Source organism: Limanda limanda, chromosome 4 (assembly GCF_963576545.1).
Source record: "Limanda limanda chromosome 4, fLimLim1.1, whole genome shotgun sequence".
Taxonomy (NCBI): domain Eukaryota; kingdom Metazoa; phylum Chordata; class Actinopteri; order Pleuronectiformes; family Pleuronectidae; genus Limanda; species Limanda limanda.
In genome coordinates this window covers 22,391,003-22,410,694 of record NC_083639.1, presented here as the reverse complement: position 1 = coordinate 22,410,694, position 19,692 = coordinate 22,391,003, and the positions used below count along the sequence as shown (strand labels likewise).

At 39.5% G+C, this 19,692-nt stretch overlaps 2 protein-coding genes across 5 annotated transcripts in view; both read left to right on the top strand.

Annotated features, from left to right (window-relative positions):
• LOC133000588 (constitutive coactivator of PPAR-gamma-like protein 1) overlaps nucleotides 1-3,164 on the top strand; it is a 40,503-nt gene extending 37,339 nt beyond the window's left edge. For both annotated transcript variants that reach the window (XM_061070536.1, XM_061070535.1), the window contains exon 17: nucleotides 1,559-3,164. In XM_061070536.1, the coding sequence (XP_060926519.1) occupies nucleotides 1,559-1,852 (294 nt within the window). In that variant the 3' untranslated portion in view covers nucleotides 1,853-3,164. The remainder of the gene's footprint in view (nucleotides 1-1,558) is intronic.
• A 2,923-nt stretch (nucleotides 3,165-6,087) lies between these two features.
• Nucleotides 6,088-19,692, top strand: part of phf2 (PHD finger protein 2) — a 33,016-nt gene continuing 19,411 nt past the window's right edge. For all 3 annotated transcript variants that reach the window (XM_061070533.1, XM_061070534.1, XM_061070532.1), the window contains exon 1: nucleotides 6,088-6,447. In XM_061070533.1, the coding sequence (XP_060926516.1) occupies nucleotides 6,350-6,447 (98 nt within the window). In that variant the 5' untranslated portion in view covers nucleotides 6,088-6,349. The remainder of the gene's footprint in view (nucleotides 6,448-19,692) is intronic.

Genomic DNA, 19,692 nt, shown 5'->3' with positions numbered 1-19,692 from the left:
TGAAATGCTGAATATACAGCATGGAAGTCCCAACTAAAACTGATCCACTGTATGGGGGGATTCACCATGAGAAAGGAATCAAGCATCTCATTCTCTCACTATGGTTCTTCATAGGATTCTTCAAGGAGTCAATAGCAAAAATAAATGTAGATGTAGTGACCTGAGAACATGTCATATGCTCAACCCCTGGTATTTAGCAGGAGCACTTTTCCCTCTTATGCAACAGGGATCTAATGTTACTCAAGCATTGCAGCTCTTCTCTCTGTACAACAGAAATAATTCAGATTCCATGTGGGAAAGTGGCTTCTAAAAACAATACAAGACATTTGTAACATGTTAGTCAAGTGCTGCTGTAAGTGGTGTATTTACGCCTCAGTGTTTGTTTGAAAAGCTCATGGAAGTGTCCACAAAAGAAATATAATTTTGGGATATTTTGATGTTCTTTTTAATGTGGGTCAAAATTAATAAATAAAATAATACTTTAAGCTCTACCGACAATGAATATCCAATGCAAGTTCGTGGGTATCTGAGTTTTGGCTTTGTGGAGGAAATCTTCTGAAACGGTGAATGTTTAATTCAGATTTCATAGTAGTCCCACCAGTAGTCTGGAGTTAAAGTGTTTGGACCAAATGCAGCAGGAGATTCTCCGCTCAGACGCATAACATCCATAACACAGAAATCTCAGTGTTCGAATGCAGGTGATGCAGAGTCACAATGTAATGTCTAAATTAAACTGCTGAGATCATGTGTTTTGTTTACACTACTACATCTACACCAGCATCAGCCCTAATCACCAAAAACTCTTTAACCTCATCTGTCCAAGTTGGCATGACACCTCTTTTAATCTTCTCATCCTGATTCATCCTTATTATTTTTCTATTTTGTGTCCGTCCAGAAACATCATCTTCACACCCACTTTCCTCAGAGGAATCTGCTGCTTTCTCACATGGGCTCATTCTGAATATTTGGAGTTTTTACCTGGGCAGTGGCAGGAAAAACTCTGGAGAGCCTCTGACTTGCACATTTACACTCTCACATACAGTCCCTCCAGATCATTTCAGGAGAATATCTGGAGTTCAGTGCATGTCTGAAGGCAGCTTTGATGATTGGGAACGGTGCACCATACGGCAGGTCAAATAAAAATTACTGAAAAACCTGGAAGAACAGCCTCTACTATCTTTTTTTCAATAATGAAGGATAATCCTGCCCGTTGTTAAGCTTCACCATATGTGATTCACAAAGATCAAAACACAGTTTCGCTTTTCACATTTTAATTACAGTGCAACAACAAAGTACACAACCATTGTGTGGGCTTTCAGCATGTGATGTGCGGGAACTAAAGAGCCTCTCTGCAGGTCTTTGTGCTGTTTAAACCCCCTTTTTATTTTATCCTTAATTGACTTCTACTTCTTATTCTCCAGTCGTTCTGTTCAACCAGAACTGTCAGCCCACGTCTGTGTTTTTTTTTGTGCCGGGTCTAACATGATCTTTCACAGTCACTGCTGCTGTGTAACTGCATCATTTTCTAACCTCCTTTATTGTCTGACATCTGTACCAGAGTAAGTCTGCTTATAAGCCGCCTCATACATCCGGACACGATGCAGTGAAGGAGAAGAAGGATCCCAAGCCGGAGGAGAAGGCATCCTCCCCTGCCACGGAGAACGGTACAGACAAAGAGCAGGAGCAGCTGAACGGAGATAAAGAGGATTGCAGGGCTCTCATCGTCGAAAGTGCCTTTAGCAATGACTCCAAGACGTGCAATACTAATCCTCACTTAAATGCACTAAATGTAGATGGGGGCTGCCATAGAGATGAGGCTCTGGAGGCCGCCCTCTCAAAAAGAGAAGTGTAAGCCTATTTTTCTAGAGAGGGTGATGGATGAAAGATGGAGCAGCGTTAGGAATACCTGATAATTTGAAAAGCCTACAGTCAAATGTACACGTTTCCTCTCAAAGAACAGAGATGAGTTTCAGATCCCTCTCAGTAAACACACAATATATGACACACCGCGATGTGAAGGAGTCCCTGGTGACATCCCAGCGTCTCCATCGTTTCTACATGTTTAAGAGAATTACACTTTTACTTTTCTTTTAATACTAAAAGCTTTAAGAAGCTTTGATTGGGAATATTTTTGTTCTTCTAGGTTAATAATCTACCAGTACTTGGCACCATGTACTCGTGACAGTACAGTTTAATCAGTTTTGTGTTGTCATGATAACTGCACGTTGAAAACTACACGTAGAAACAGAAAAGCAAAATGCAACATGTCCCCCTTTGGTCCACCACTTTTGTGTTTGATTCCCACTGAAGCAGCAGCAGCTCTCTGCGGTTTCCGCCACTTAGCTGTAACGTTTTGGGAAAAAAAATGCTCAAAAATCAGACTCAAAAGATCTCTTCACACCCTGATAGGTTTCCTCACACGTGGAGCTGTAACAGCACCGCTTCAACACAAACCTTTTGCATGGTTCACACATCAAAGAGGTGTGTAGTTATTATGCATGTCGTCCTTTTTCTTCCATCTTTACAAGCACCGTGCCCATTTGCAAATTGAAGAAACAACTTAATACCACTGATATCCCATAATAAATGATGTTAACTGTTAGTAACAGATTTGTTCTGACCTTGTTCATTACCCCTGTGATACTGACCTCTGTTGCATTTAGTTAAAAAACTTAAAAAACAATATTATGTAGCTACTTTGAACTAGTGTATTCATACTGTATTGTTCTCTGTTGCTGTTCTGCATTAGTCAAATAACTTAAGAAAAAAAATATTCATAGCTTGGATCAAAATCAACCCTTTTGCAGCTCAAAGCAACGTACTCGACCTTCTAATGAAAACTTTAGCCATCAGCCAGTAATTGACTTTAGTGTTGTTTTTACCCTCACACCACCTCTACACCAGGATCATCATTTATCATGTCCACTTAATTCTCCTAAAGCTTCTCGTTGTCCTTCAGTGATCAGAGAAGTGGTGTACTGTACCCCCCCCCCGGTCCCTAAATAGGTAACCTTCTATGTGAGCTGATCACAGTTTCTTCCTAACTCATGGATTGTGAAAGAATAAACTGCTGTTGGGTTTGATTGGATGTTGGATCATGGGGATGGTGTATTTGAAGGAAACTTAGCTACAGTGCTTAATAAAACTATATTCTTTTAGTACAAGCTCTTGTTTGTTTGATTTATTTATTGCTCTTCATACTGAAGCAGAAGGACCACAATGATCTTTATAATTCTTATAATTATATTTTTTTCAGACTAATACAAATGTTCTACAAAATGTGGCTAATACTGTTTTGTTGGGAGCCTTTCAACTGATTGACAGTCTTCTTTAGTGGGTGGAGTTTGATCTGTTGGGGCTTGGTCGCCAGGGATGACATCACAAAGGTCCCTGACATCACTCGGCAACAGCTCCATCTCTATGACGACTGAATAAACTTGATCTGCTGATGAAGTGACAATGAAAGATTACAGAGGGCAATAAAGTGTTTCAATTCATAATACAAATCTATAACACACGGTATCAGCTTATATAGTAGTGCGTAGGTAACGGTAAATGCAACGTCCAACCAAATAACATGACATTTATACCAAGGGAAAAGTAGTTTACAACTTAAAGATGTTAATTGTATGTAAAAGTAATTCATAAAATACTAATAGTTATGTGTCTAGGAAATATGCAAGTATACGGTAGTGTACACCATGGTAATCAGGCACATTATCAAACTATTTTCTGACGAGTTATTGTTGAGTTATTTATCACACAGTTATTGTTCTCTGATAAAGCAGTTCACCATCCAATAAAAAATCATAATAAATAATAAAACTTGACTTTGACCTTCAGCCTCATTATGAGCTATGATGACCTATGATCAATAAATAAATGTTAGATTTCTGTGCAACCTTTGGCTGATGGTTCTTTAAACCCAGATCATACTTCAATATTTAGTTTTGTTATTATTTCAAGGATAGTTTTGAGAGCGAGACCAATTATATGCTTTATTTTTTTCAATTTATGAATGGACAGTCAAATTATTGTTATAATATGCTTGTGCCTCTAAGTAAATGCAGCAATTAGAGGGGACTTTAAATTTACTATCAAGCTCTAGTTCTTATTCTGATTAAACTCTAAACCATGTTTGCAAGCTTTTATTGATGATATATTAAAATGATATCAAAGTATTACATTTTGTTTTACAACTTTAATAATCACTTTCAATACTCAACTAATTTGAACAGGCTTTCAACCTTTAATGCATTAATGTGTTTATCTTCAGTGGATCTTTCTGTTAAATGAAAAGCAAAATACAAATAATGGTTATAATTCTTATAATTTAACTATAAGTAAGTCAAATATAATATAAAATATTAAAAATTAGCTATATTTTCTGTATGATTTGTCTCAGGGTCAACATTTCAAAGCCTTGGTCTCTCGGCCAGCCACTGCTATCTATGGGTGGAGAATAATCCTTGTACTAAAATGCATTGTTATTCTTTATGTTGCATTTATTTATTTCAATTTAATCTAATATCCTCATCCTCAGAATCTATTAACGCTAATGTATAGTATCAGATGTAATAACCGACCTGAAAAGCTCCAATGTGTAAAATAATTAAATTTAACATTAAACAAATGTATTATTAATAAATGATTATATTTTTGTTATCGTGTGTATCCGAGTTGAAGTAATTCAACTATAAGTAAGTAAAATATAATATCAAATATAAAAAATTAGCTATATTTTCTGTATGATTTGTCTCAGGGTCAACATTTCAAAGCCTTGGTCTCTCAGCCACTCCTATATATGGGTGGAGAATAATCCATGTACTAAAATGCATTGTTATTCTTTATGTTGCATCTATTTATTTCAATTTAATCTAATATCCTCATAATCTATTAACGCTAATGTATAGTATCAGATGTAATAATGACCCAAAATGTTAAATTCATTTGGGAATATTGGCATTTTTGTTCAGAAAAAGGAGTTGGTCAACATGCTCAGATGTTAAAGTGCTCCTCTGGGCCGTTACTATATCTCCTGCAGTGGAGAACATCCTTTCCTCATACACACTAGGTGTCTTTTAAACTCTGAAACTCTCCTCGTCATGCTTTGCCAGCCAGGGGCTGTTACATATATAACTGTAAATAAATATAAAAAAATATATATATATATTTTTTAAATATTGCAATACTTTGTGCTACAATATCGATATAATCGAGGGGCGCAAAATATCGCGATACTGAACAGAATCGATGGAAAATAATCCATGTTCTGAAATGCATTGTTATTCTTTATGTTGCATTTATTTATTTCAATTTAATCTAATATCCTCATCCTCAGAATCTATTGACGCTAATGTATAGTATCAGATGTAATAATCGACCTGAAAAGCTTGCCCCGAGGTCCAATGTGTAAAATAATTAAAAAATGATTATATTGTTTTTATCGTGTGTATCCGAGTTGAAGTAATTCAACTATAAGTAAGTAAAATATAATATAAAATATTGAAAATTAGCTATATTGTGTATGATTTGTCTCAGGGTCAACATTTCAAAGCCTTGGTCTCTCAGCCACTGCTATATATGGTTGGAGAATAAATCCTTGTACTAAAATGCATTGTTATTCTTTATGTTGCATTTATTTATTTCAATGTAATCTAACATCCTCATCCTCAGAATCTATTAACGCTACTGTATAGTATCAGATGTAATAATCGACCTGAAAAGCGTAAAAAATTTAAATTTAACATTAAACAAATGTATTATTAATAAATGATTATATTTTTTTTATCGTGCGTATCCGAGTTGAAGTATTGGATAAACGGTAATTTTTGTATCCTCAACATGTGACCTCTTCCTTTGTATGTCTGTCAATAAGCAGAATGAAAGCGCTTAATGCTGATTGATCCCCGGACGTTCATTCATCTGATTCGAGCTCTGCCGATTAACCTGCTCCCCTGACGTAACTTTCACGTCGCTTATTTATTTAATTTGCTCATTTCGCGGGCGGACCATCGACGCTTTTGGCTCCTAGCTGCTGCTGACATGCCGGTGGAACGCGGGCACCAGGGGGCACGCACCCGGGAATAACAACAATAATAGTGATAATAATAAAGGATGCGTTCCAGGACCGCTTCGCCACCACGGGGCTCCATCGTTCCTCCACCGCACGGCCGCGGCAGTGTAGCGAGGGAGACGTGCGTGTAAAGAGCCGCATGTGTCCGGCGGGACTGCCCTCCCTGGCTTTTTTTCTTTCTGGGGAAGATCAGACTGGATCATATTGTTTGCAGGACGCGGTTCCTCCCGCAGCCCCCCAACAAGTCGATCCCGACGCAGCTGTGAATTGAACATGGCGACTGCACCAGTGTATTGCGTCTGCAGACTGCCTTACGACGTGACCCAGTTCATGATCGAGTGCGACGGCTGCAAGGACTGGTTCCACGGCAGGTAAGAGGCCCCACCAACACGCTTTGTTCAGCCGGGCCTGCGTTGTGTTGTGTGTTTCTGGCTCTTTTCTGCATTTGTGTGGGGAAAAAACAAACAAAAATGGCGAAGGGTTGCTCGGTGCGTTTGACAGCTTTGTGGCTCCGAGGCGCCCGCCCGCCTGCATCCGAGGAGAGGCCGCTAGGAGAAGAAGAAGAAGGCGGAGTTTCATGGAGCCCGAGCAGGGTTGTGACATTTTATCGCGAATAACACAAAGTAAATTAATGTTTTACACTGAATACGCGGGGTTAATGGAGGTATTTGGGTGGATTGAACACGCTTGGTGGGGTTTCCACCTTCCCCGCTTCGCCCCGGACTGAACCGCCGGACCGAGCCGAGGCAGCGGGGGGAAGCCTCGGCTCCGCTCGCCGTGTGCTCGCCTCCGACTCCCCGGCTTCTCCCAGGCGGATCCACGCCCGTTATAACACATTAATGCTGCCATGTTTGAAACCGCTTCCCCGGGCTTTTCCTCGGGCTCCACACACGGAGCTCGGCTGGAAATCACGACCGGGGAGAGGGGAAGCTCAGCCCCGCGTAGCCGTCCTGGCAGCAGGCGGCGGCGGCAGCAGCGATGGCTGACAATAGCCCTGTGGTGGAGGTCTTCTCTCGGCTGTAGCGGGGGGAAATGGACTGAATGTGCGACCCCCAGCGAGCTGGTTCATGAGTGTTGGGGGGCTTGTGTTCGGTTTCAGTGTGATTCGACGTGTCGTACGCTGCACAAATCCCTGTGCTCATCATGATTCGTGTCCCTCCGGCCGCTGCTCGCCTTGTTACACAACCCCGGACCCGCTGCCGTCCTCCCCGGGCCCCGGTACCGTCCTCCCCGGGCCCCGGTACCGTCCTCCCCCAGGCTCGCTGCAGGCCGACCGGGGGGAGCTGGTCGTGTGTTAACCGTGTTTCTTCGGGCGAACAAGGCTTTCAGAGCCATGGACACTAGTATTTACGCGCCTGAACGTGTTAACCCTTCGCTGCTCCCCCCCTGGCTGCCTCTGCCAGCATGGAGCTCTGCAACCCGTGTGCTACACACCATGTCGTGGGTTTAAACACTGGAAACATCAGCCGCTGACCCTCCAGACCACCACCCACCCACACGACCACTGATTCATGTTTAGGATAGAAAGGCATCATGTTGAAATACTCTTCACATGGTTGTATAACATGCACCAGATCAGTGAAGGGACAGAATCAGTAATACAGTAACCATGCTTCGTAAATGTCTTCTGTTGAAAAGGAGAAACTGTATCTTGCAAACACAATGTTTAATAACTAGTGTACATACAGGTTTATGACTAAACCGTGCCACAAATCGCAAAACCAACAACTCATTACTGGACCAAGTGCTAAGATACGTGTGACTTAAACACTGGAAACATCAGATCCGCAGACCCTCCAGACGACCACCACCCACACGACCACTGATTCATGTTTAGGATAGTAAAGCACCATGTTGAAATACTCTTCCCATGCTTGTCTAACATGCACCAGATCAGTGAACGGACAGAATCAGAAATACAGTAACAATGCTTCGTAAATGTCTTCTGCTGAAAAGGAGAAACTGTATTTTGCAAACATATACAGACAATGACTGTGGACTATAGTGGATCCCATCCTGATGCTGGATCATGATCTTGCTGGCTGCTGACCAGAGACTATGATTGCAGCAGGACTACTTGACATATAGTATTGAAGTTATCCTTCAAAAATGTTTACCCTTATCGATGCTGCTAAAAAACTTTAATCCCGATGATGTTGTCCTACACTTGACATCTATTGCACTTCTGTTTGTCCTGGGAGAGGGATCCCTCACATGTGGCTCTCTCTCTCTCTCTCTCTCTCTGAGGTTTCTACGTATTTTTACCTGTTAAAAGGGTTTTTAGTAGTTTTTCCTGACTCTTGTTGAGGGTTGAGGACAGAGGATGTCACACCATGTTAAAGCCCTATGAGACGAATTGTTATTTGTGAATGTGAGCTATACAAATAAAATTTGATTGATTGATTGATGATAATGTTTAATAACTAGTGTACATACCAGTTTATGACTAAACCCTGCCACAAATCCACTCATTACTGGACCAAGTGCTAAGATACGTGTGACTTCAATCAATCAAATCCTATTTGTTAGCCTACACACACACATCTGCGACATCCTCTGCCCTTGACCCTCAATAAGAGTGAGGAGAACTGACAAAAAACACTTTTAACAGGGAGAAAACAACATGTAGTGACCTCAGAGAGAGCCACATGTGAGGGATCCCTCTCCCAGGGTGGACCGGGAGTGAAATATATGTCACATGTAACAGAGCACACACTTAAAACATTCACAGAGAAGCGTATCAAAGCATTTATACAAAAGTAATGACAACAGTAATGATAGAGGTATGGCCTTTAGTAGTAGTCTATGTGAGTAGTCATATTGTACATCTCAGCAATCTAGTTGTAATCGTAATCCACGACGATCACAATCCCCTTTGTGGCCTCAGTGTCAGATTAGTCCGATATGGAGCGGATGAGTTACAATATTATAACAGCTGTGCAATTTCAGAGCTCTGAGATCTGTGGTAACTCATCGCAGAGGTACATTTAGGTGATGTGTAGAATTTGTCATGTGTGTCACCGCCATAATTACACGATAGGTGCTGTCACCAGGTGATGTGGCCGAGTGGCAGCAGGCACAAAATGAAAACCCAGTGAACCAGGAACCACAGGGGATCTCTCAGCCGAGCCGTCCTCACACATCTCAATAGTCTGTTTACGATGGGGACCAGATTCAGTGTTTACCTCGGAGGTGGCATGGGGAAGCAGTTTATTGTGTGCTGTTATCTGACATGTTCACGTGTGCGTGGCGAGAGGAAGTAATTACCGGTAATAACATTGTCAAACTAAAACTAAAGTATTACATGTGGTGTGGGAGTATGATTACACTAGTTGTAAGAAGATGTAATAACTAGGGGTGGGAATTGGCAAAAATGTGACGATTCAATAGTATTGCGATATTTGGGCCACGATTCAATAGTATCGCGATTCTGCGATATATTGCGATACTGCAAGTATTGCGATTTGATTCTGCGATATATTGCGATTCATGTCCCCCATATTATTCAAAGGCATTACAAAAAATGAGGAAAAAAAGACTGCTCAACTCACTTCAAATGTCACATTTAATTATGTGAACAACATTGTCTTCTACACATTAACTGAAGTGCAAAAACTAAGAAAGGGTAGTGCCAAAACTTTGTCCTTGAACATTCAGGACACAGGACCTTTGTAATTGTTTTCTGAATAGGAGACCTCTCACATTAACGCTGAGCTCCCAGCACATAACTTTCAATTATTTAAATACAATACAGTAACATAAAGCAGACATAATAGAGTAACATAAACCTGAGAATAATCCTATAAATAAGAGAAACCTAGAGCTTCAATCAAATTGAGAAAAATAAACAAATGTTTACTACTAGAGTCCAGTCCAGTTGGCTGCAAGGTCATGACCCAAAATGTTCAATTCATTTGGGAATATTGACATTTTTGTTCAGAAAAAGGAGTTGGTCAACATGCTCAGATGTTAAAGTGCTCCTCTGGGCTGTTACTATATCTCCTGCAGTGGAGAACATCCTTTCCGCATACACACTAGGTATCTTTTAAACTCTGAAACTCTCCTCGTCATGCTTTGCCAGCCAGGGGCTGTTAAATATATAATTGTAAATAAATATAAAAAAAATAAAAATAAAAAAAAAAAAGGGTTAGGGTTATTGCAATACTTTGTGCTACAGTATCGATATAATTGCGGGTGCAAAATATTGTGATACTGAACAGAATCGATTTTTCCCCCACCACTAGTTAGAAGTTAGTAAGAAGATGTAATAACAACAGGAACAGCGCATGTATGTAGCAGTGACAGTGTAGTAGTGATGATGATTTCATTCAAAGAAAAGCTAGATGTCTATTTGCAGTCTCATTGTCAGATGAGAAGACTGGGGTCACTTTCTGTGCATCAGTACAGAGGTGTGATCAGCTCAGCTGCACAGACACCCACAGCAGGAAGCACCGAGGAGCCCACCTCCAGTCAGACGGAAAAACAACACTTGTTTTTACATTCATCTTTGTCCACGTTTGAGTCACATCTGTGTTCAGAGGAGGTTCCTCTAAGATGCCGCGTGCATTTATTGTGCCCAGCTGTTGTTGATCAGGAAATAGTTCCAACGCTAACCGCTCCAAAAACCACAGTGTCTGGTTTTTACTGTACATTTCTGTTTCCCATGTTAAATGAGCGAGGCCCAATGTTCTCATGAGACCGTTATGGAATGGTTGGAATTCTAAAACTGCTTTTTTAAACATCACTATAGCATTAAATTAATGTGTTTATGGTGAAAATGGTCGCTCATAAGGACAAACCCTGAGGGTGATTCTCTCACTCTGCAGCCTCACTCAGCTTTTAACTTAGGTTACTGCAGAGTTCAGTCTCATGGCTCATGTTTTTACAAAAGTAGTTAGCAGCTGTTTTTAGCAAACATGCTCTGATGTTCCCACTCTGTGCAGTTTGCATCAAACATATTGTATCTTATAAGAACTGGCTTTTATTATATTCAAACAGACAAAACCAAGCCTAAAGAGAATTGAGTATCAGACCTACCATTAGAGTCAAACTGATAATTTGAGCAACTGATTTTATCTGCCAGTGTTTGCTCAGATATATTAATATTGGCAAATATGTCAGACGCTAAGAAACTAAAATACCTGCCCAGAAATGCAGGAAAATCATGTTTAGAAAATCTAAAACACAATTTTTTTCTAACTATAATTTTTGCCTTACTTATTGGCATAGATTTGATCCATGTGTTAAAGTGTAATCTGTTAATATAAAATACCTTAAAACATTTCCCCAAAAAATGTTGTATATATACTTTTTAATGATTTTTCAATTTAAATAATGAAAAGCATTAAAGATGCTATGCATACTGTACTTGCGCTGTATATGCCTCAGTCTTGCAATGCTAATGCTTTTTATATTTCTAATGATGCCTTTTCCTAATGATGTCATGGAATAGCAATATGACATCATTGTCCTATGATATAGTCATGACGTAATTGTCTGCCTTGTTTGTGCCTTTTCTGTGACCCAGTTCAGATAGTCAGTAATCTGAGGGGAACACATTTTTTTGATCAAATTGTTTGCTAAGATATCTTGCACCATGTTTTTGTTGTCTTTAACCTTTGCCCTTTAACTGATCAGCTTCAAAACTTCATCATCTGCAGATATTCCCTCAAGTAATATTCCCAACACGTTTGGTAAAAACCCATCTGTGCATTGTTTAGTCATTTTGTACACAAACACACACACACACACAGCAAAATTACGTACAGTACCATGAAACACCACAGTGACAAGATATAGCTTTATATTCAATACACATTCAGTTACCATCAGTGGCATTAAGCTCTCAACCTTGTTAATAACTAATGCAAATTTATATACTTTACTCCTTAACGCATTTTGTAGGTAACACCATTATTTCATTTTCTTCTTTCATAATATTATTATTACATTTTCATGGCAGTAAAAATTCCGAACTGACTGGAGTGGCTCCTTTTTGCCAGTCACTGCAGTGAGCTCAGTTCCTGCACAATTTATATATGAATGTTATTATTTACCATTATTGTGCAGACTTATACACATATTGAACCAGTGACCACTACTGCGGTGGAGAGGGTCAGTCGCACCTTTGATGATGTCAGTATGTGTAACTTTATTAATTATGCCAAGGAATTGATGTCAGTGTTTGTTTGTTTGGATTACTCCAAAACTACTGAACCAATTTCCATGAAATTGTGTGGAGGGGTGGTGCATGACCTTCAATTTTGGAGTGGATCCAGATTAATGGGTGGATCCAGGATCTTTTTTCATTTCTATAACATGGCTTGATAGTGTGTTAGCCTTGGCTGAGGAAGGCACTTATTAAACACCTCCATGCAAGTACCTTATAATTACTTTACATAATTTCTGACTACATAGCAAATCATTTCCCCTCCACTATAACACACCTGACACGTCACAGACCACCTTCAAACCCAGCTTTCGTTAAATGGCTGTAGTTTTTTCCCTCACATAACAGTGAAAGAGGGTCTAACCCCGTAATATATAATTAATCTTCTTTAAAAAATGTTACCTGTCCTACAACAGCCTGCTCTCTGTGAGACAGCTTTCACTATCTTAGGGATTAACTTGCGCTTAGTGTTTAGCTACAGACCATAATCTAAGTCTAGTATCTCCTGCAGCTCCTTCACAACAGAAGCCTTCCAGTGGTTCACTTGGGAAAGGAACTCCCGGAGAGGCTGGGTGTGCAGAGGTTAGACATTAAGACGTCATCGCAGCTCTGCTGGCACAGAATAGAGGAGCTGGTCCACAAACAGTGGCTGAATGCAGGACCAGTCATTCCTTATAACTTGTTCATAATCAAAAATGTATTCACTTTATTTACACATTACAATAAAAGAGAGTTCACCTTTGTAAAGTATCACTAAAATGTTAAATGATTCAAAGTTGTACTTTCCTCCAATAATCTAGGCCTATTTTTTAAGCTGACGTGCTTTTTTGATTTGATTTGTTGTATTTAATTAATTCTTTGTATAGTTAAAAAAACAGGTTCCTACCTTGACAATACAGGCATCTAAAGTACAACCTCAAAGCAGCAAACATCACCTTTAATGTCTCTTGATGCATAACTGTATCAACAAGGTTATAAAACAACAGCTTCAGTTTTGGCCTGGGTTGTGTCTACTGCATCATGGCTCCACACTGTGAGGAACTGTGCTTGACCAAGTACGAAACCAGACTGGGAGGCAGTTTGTTAAGATGTAGAGGATAGGGAAGCATCGGTAGATTACTGAACATGAGCTGAAGCACAGCGGTGGTAGGATGTACAGGAAGAGTCATATTATCAATAACACACAGGCACAGTGGCTCGCCCTTGACAAGTGACGCTACACACAATTCACTTTTAAAGCAACCTTGGATAGAAAAACAGACGGACAAGTGCTTCTGATTTGGCAGAAGGATTATCTGTAGAAATTGTTGTTTCAGTGACTGATCAGGGAGTGAGAAGGACATTGCATGAAGTCCGATTCGATGGACGCCGTTCAAGAAGAAAATCATTGCAAAAAAGAAATGGGAGAAATTACAAGACTAAACTTTGCCAAAGAAATGAAAAGAAACCTGATTAATATTGGCAACATATTCTTTGGTCATGAGATATTAAAATAAATGTATTTGGATCATATGGGGTCCAGCCTGTTTTTTTGTGGACCAGGCCAGGACCTCCACAGTGACTGCAGGGCTGACTGGTGAGGTGACATTTACAGGCAGCACTATGGACGTAAGTTAGTTTCCAATACTGAAAGAGAAAATGACTCCCAGTCTTAAGAAGTTTGGCAGGAGAGAATTTTCCAACAGGGCAATCATCCAAACATACAGCAAAAATCACACAACAGTTTGTAAAGAAGAAACATTTTAATAATGACCTGGATGAGTACATCCCAGGACATGAATCCGATAGAAAGCCCCTCCAATAAAGAGCAATATGAATCTGAAAAATGACAGAACAACTCTCCACAGATGAGTGGTATCATCCAACAGCCCAGGAAGAACCAATATAAAGATGGACCTGAAAATAAAAAAAACACATTTGAATTGAATCTCACTAATAACGGGTTTAGTAGCTTCTTGTGATTGTTGTTTTTTTCATCATAGTTTGATCCGTCAAAATATTTGTGTTATTCAAACCAATTGGCGTTATTGTTCTCCTGATATTGGTTCGATGGAATAGATATATATTTACGTACCATGAGTGTGCTCAGTTTTGTTAAGTACTGTAACAGCACCTAAAGTGTGACTTAACGTAAAATTTCATCTGTCTTTCTAGGCTACTATGCAAAGTTTAACTTACTTTTCATGTTTTTAAATTGTACGTCCTGACTGTATACAAAAGTTGGCAGTTGTGTTACAATGGGGGAAAAAATCGATACAGTTACAAAAATCGATTCAGTTACAAATCGCGATTCTTGTGAATGACGATTTTAAATCGATATGCTGCCTCCCAAATCCATTTTTTTTAAAAAAAACATATTTATTGGTTTATACCGGGGGGGGGGGGGTATATTGGGGGAGCAACATCACCCCAGAGCATGTTGACCAGCTCTTGTTTTTGCACAAGAATCTAAACATACCCAAGCACTAGCTTTGCATCGGCTACATGCAAACACAATAGCCTACTTTTGGTTTATTTCAAAGTTTATATTTTAAGTAAACTTTTATTCATTCTATTTAATTTACCTTTTATTAATTGTTTAAAAGTAGCCTAAGTGCCTTACATTTCTTAATCTGTCAGTTTGTGTGCAGTTGACAGGGGCTATACAATAATGGGGCACTTTTTTATTTATTTTCTCTATTGGCTGCCCGGCAGTCATTAAGTTAATGTTAATATTTTCAAACAAAACTGGTAAAGCTCTAAGTGAATTTGACTGTGTTGTATTTGAAGGAATGATTCAACATTTTTCCATGGTCCAGTATTTAAAAAAAAAAATAACCAAAAGTAATCCCAGGAAATCGTAATATCGAATCGCAATACTTACAGAATCGAAATACCCACAGAAATCGCAATACATATCGTATCGCCACCTAAGTATCGTGATAGTATCGCATCGGGAGGTCCCTGCCGATTCCCGTTCCTACCACACAGTCAGCCAGACCTCCTAGTTTTAGCTTCGATCTCTGTCTCTAGTTATAACATCTCTTTCACTGTAGTCTGTGTGCGCCTGAGAGCGAACTTAGTGCAAGTGCATGCGCCCCCTGTCCACCGCCTGAATGAAAGAAATGTGTCAGCAGATGTAACATGCTCCACCTTAGCCATATTGGACATCACAGGACCCAGTGACTGAAGAGAGAAGTATTGAGGATTTAACTCGTAGTATTGATCCTAGCCTTGTATTGAGTAATGGATGTTTGTTTTTTTATCATCAAAATCAAATGACCTGCCTGACATTCCTAATTGATTTAATGTTCAGACCATAGCTTGTTCCATGTCAGCTGGTGTTTGGTTGTTAGTTAGCATTAGTTTGCATAGCAGTGGATCTGGTGTGACTCAAATAAAAGCTTCTTTCTCTTATTTTTTATATATTGCTCGCTACTGAACGAACCAGCTAATTGCTAGCACTAATAGCTGACTCCTGAGATTATTCATTTGAAACAAAAACTCCTTTATGGCTTCATTCACTACGAAATGAAGTAAAACATAACTAAACGGATATGCAACCAGGACACTTATCTTTTTAAGTATTTTATTTTATGTTGAGTGCTTTAAGTTAGCATTTAGCCAACACCAGCAATCAACCTCTAAAATGGGACTTAGAGAATCCCATGGTACTTCAAGGTGTAAGATCCTTTGTGTAGAAGGTTATGCGGCTGACCAATGATACTGTAGCATTGGTGGGCGGAACCTGTGCTGCCTTAAAATGAAGTGGACATATGAACGCCCCCCCGCTGTATTCACCACTTAATGTCATGGAATTTTCAACCTTTTATTGAGTTTTTCTTTGTAATTTTATAATACATCTGAAGAAAATTAGGATTTTCCTAAGGCCTCATCATTACCCTCTGTTATGCCTTTCCTGCATTATGCTACTCCCCTGCCAGGTACATTGTTATCCTGTGTGGCTTCTAGACGGCCACAGTAATTGTAATATTAGCGTCCATGTAGCCGTTGCCTAGCAGCGGTGTTGTCATGACTCCATGTACACATTTTCTCATGTCGTAACCGTGACGTCATGAGTTCCATTTGAAGGCAGCATTAGGTTGAACGTTGCTAACTGTGGGGTCTGGATACAATTCATGAGCTAAACCCAGCAACAAGATCTTGGGATAGATGCGGCTGTGATACAGAAATTAAAAACTGCTAATCTAATGCTAATGTAACATATAGCTTAAAAAAACTAATCTTAAATGTTCGCCTGAGTACTAGAGCAACCAAAAGACTTCAGTTTTACTTTTATAATTTTGTCATGAGGATTATATTTGAGCTATAGAAATAGAATGTCTGTAAATTGGGCGGCTGTGGCTGAGGGGTAGAGTGGTCGTCCTCCAACCTGAAGGTCGGCGGTTCGATTCTGAACCATCTGCATGCCGAAGTGTCCTTGGGCAAGATGCTGAACCCTCAATAGCCCCCCATAGAATAACAAAGTGCTGCAAGTAGATGCACTGTGTGAATGGGTGAATGTGAAACTGTACTGTAAAGCGCTTTGAGTGGTCTTCATCAGACTAGAAAAGCGCTATATAAATACAAATCCATTTACCAAATCCATAAATGTAAAGCCTTAACAGGGGTTGTCCAACATCTTTTAGCCTTGTTTTTTTCCATTTGCTCTGTAAAGTAGCAAATTATTACCAAATTATATGCAAAGCGTATGTGTAGCTTTTCTAATAATGACGTTGTTTTGGTACAAGTAGCTAAATTAGCCAGGCTGGAACATTTCATGAGGTCGTTCTGTTTCAGGACAAATTAAAGACACTAAGGACATCCATCAGTTTTTGGAAGTGGTGGTACCACTTTCTTTTTTGCAGCCATGGCTACAGCAGTGGAATGCCAATTTGTATGCCTCCGCGCCGCCGACAGCCAGTGGCCAGGGCTATATGTTTTCAGGTTGTCTGTCTGTTTGTCTGTCCGTCCCATTTTCGTGAACGTCAATTCTCAGAAATGCCTTGAGGGAATATCTTCTAATCTGGTATAAATATTCACTTGGACTCAAAGATGAACTGATTAGATTTTGATTGTCAAAAGGGAAAGGTCAAGGACAAAGTGACCTCACAAAGCCTTGTGAAGGTGATATCTCTGGAACACTGTCAAGGAATCCTTTCACATTTGGCACAAACATTCACTTTATCTTAAAATCAGTTTGATGGATGGTCTCCAAATTTGGTACAAAGATTCACTTTGACTAAAAGATAAGCTGATTACATTTTGGTGATCCAGGGTCAAGGCACATATTTTGCCTTGTAAATGTGATATCTCAAGACTATCTTTGAGTGCAAGTGAAATCAGATCAAACTTTCAAGAAATTCCCTCAAGCAAAGAGATTTGCATTTCAGTGGTTGGCAGAGGGATACAACCGCTGTGTGGTAATTATAGTTTTCCATGGGCTTATGCGATTGTGACATCTTCTGGTTTGGAAATTTGGCTTGAGAAGTTACCTGATTGTTATAGCAGTTGAGTAACTATATGAGATTCCCTCCGCATTCTTTATTTCTCTTTGGACCACTAATTGGACAGCTGTTATACTATGCTATTAAATACATTCCTCATCATAAGGTGCATCAGGTACATCGTCATTTAATTGGCAGAGTCGCTGTCATCTAAACCCTCCAATATCAGGAAAGTGCTGATTTGCGTAACCCAGGTTCTGTGCCAGCATGTTTCTGTGACATCATTGTGTCTGTCTCTATTCTTAATAACTATGGGACTACTGTGCCACCATCAGGTCCAACAGGAAATTACAAAATTACCTGTTAAAACTTGTATGCAATATCCCATTAAAATAAATTAAGAGTCCTGCACTCACCAGGTTAGTAGCAGCAAAAACATTAGAAAAACTTAGAAAAGTAGTTTGTGGAACACCCCACAGTTGAAGGCTTAAAATTAAAATAATATTTTATAAAAATGTAATCAACATTTTGTTATTTAGACAGAATGGGGGCAGTTTGATACTCTGAATCTTCAGTGAGACCAGAATGACAGAACAGCTCCCAAAAGTGAGGCGTACAAATCTGAATTGCCCCCTGGTGGCTGGTTGCACAAAATCATCGCAGACGCCATGTTAGAAGATGGTAAAAGTTTAGATGGTACAAGATTCTTAGAAGTTTGGCTTCGATGGCCTCTGCCAGGGAGATTGTGTTTTTGTCTGTGTTTTGCTAGTTTGTTTGTTACATGGATTATGCAAAACTACTTGAAAACCAATTTCCATGAAATGCTGTGAAGGGGGTGGGACATACCCAAGGAAAACAGCATTGCATTTTGGAGGGGATACAGTGATTTTTAGTCACTTTCTTTGCAGTGTTTCCCACAAAAGTAATTCAAGCTATGTCAGTAGCTGTACAATAATTATATAATGCTATTTAAACGGGTGAAATGATTGGCAGCTCGATACAACGTCTTCACTCCCAATCACTACTGTGCAGACTCTAGCTCATCATGACATCACCACTATACGAGATATGTAAGCATCACTTTTGAACAGTGAGAGAAAGTGGAGCTTTGTCGTCCATCTTTATTTACAGTCACTATGCCGGATGCTTGGTTCTCTGTCATAGCCACTGTAATAATATTGAACAAAACTACAATTTTTTAATTTGAAATCAACACTACAGTAGAAACCTAAAAATAATTTTGCATAGTATTTGTAAATATTAGTTAAAAAACAAAACTGTAAGTGCATTTATTCCCCTGAGTGGTATCTCTGAAAAGTTTGTCCACCTGTCATCCAACCGACTGTTTCATATGTTCTTGAAACCAGAACATGTAAAATAACATTAGAAAACCAAAAAGTGTTATTGAATAAACAACCATAACAATAAATCACTGAATAATGTAGGGAAGGATTTTGGATTGAGCAGCTTAAATTCACTCTGTACTGGCCTCCTACCTCAGTAATATCGTCTTAAACACTCATAAACATAAATTAAAGATTGTACTTTAGATTAGCTAGGTTTCATTAAGTGTATTTGATCTTTAAAAACTTTAACATAAAAACGTTACAGTTCTGACATGTTGTATGATACGTTGTCAGTCTTTGTAGAGGAGCAGTAATTTCTCTTGTGCCCCACACAGGAAGGTAAACGGTCGCAGTCGGTTTCTGAACCGTTCAAGGTCAACGCTGCTCTGCAGCTCATTAGGTGATGACAGATTCAGATGTAGTTCAGACCTGGTCCAGGTTTAAAAATAAATCCTGTACTCATAAAATCAATTTCGAAACCGAAGCAGAGAAGGTAAAGTCGAGGTAATCTGACCCCATGTTGTGCGTTTTAGCTTATCAGAAGCCTGGAGTCAAGGGGAAATGTTTATATAAATCTCAAACTGAAGTCAACACACTGCCAGACTGACTGCATTTAATACATTCTTGAGCAAGAGTGTCTGAACATCTGAGTTTGCTTGCACTATTTTAGTTTAA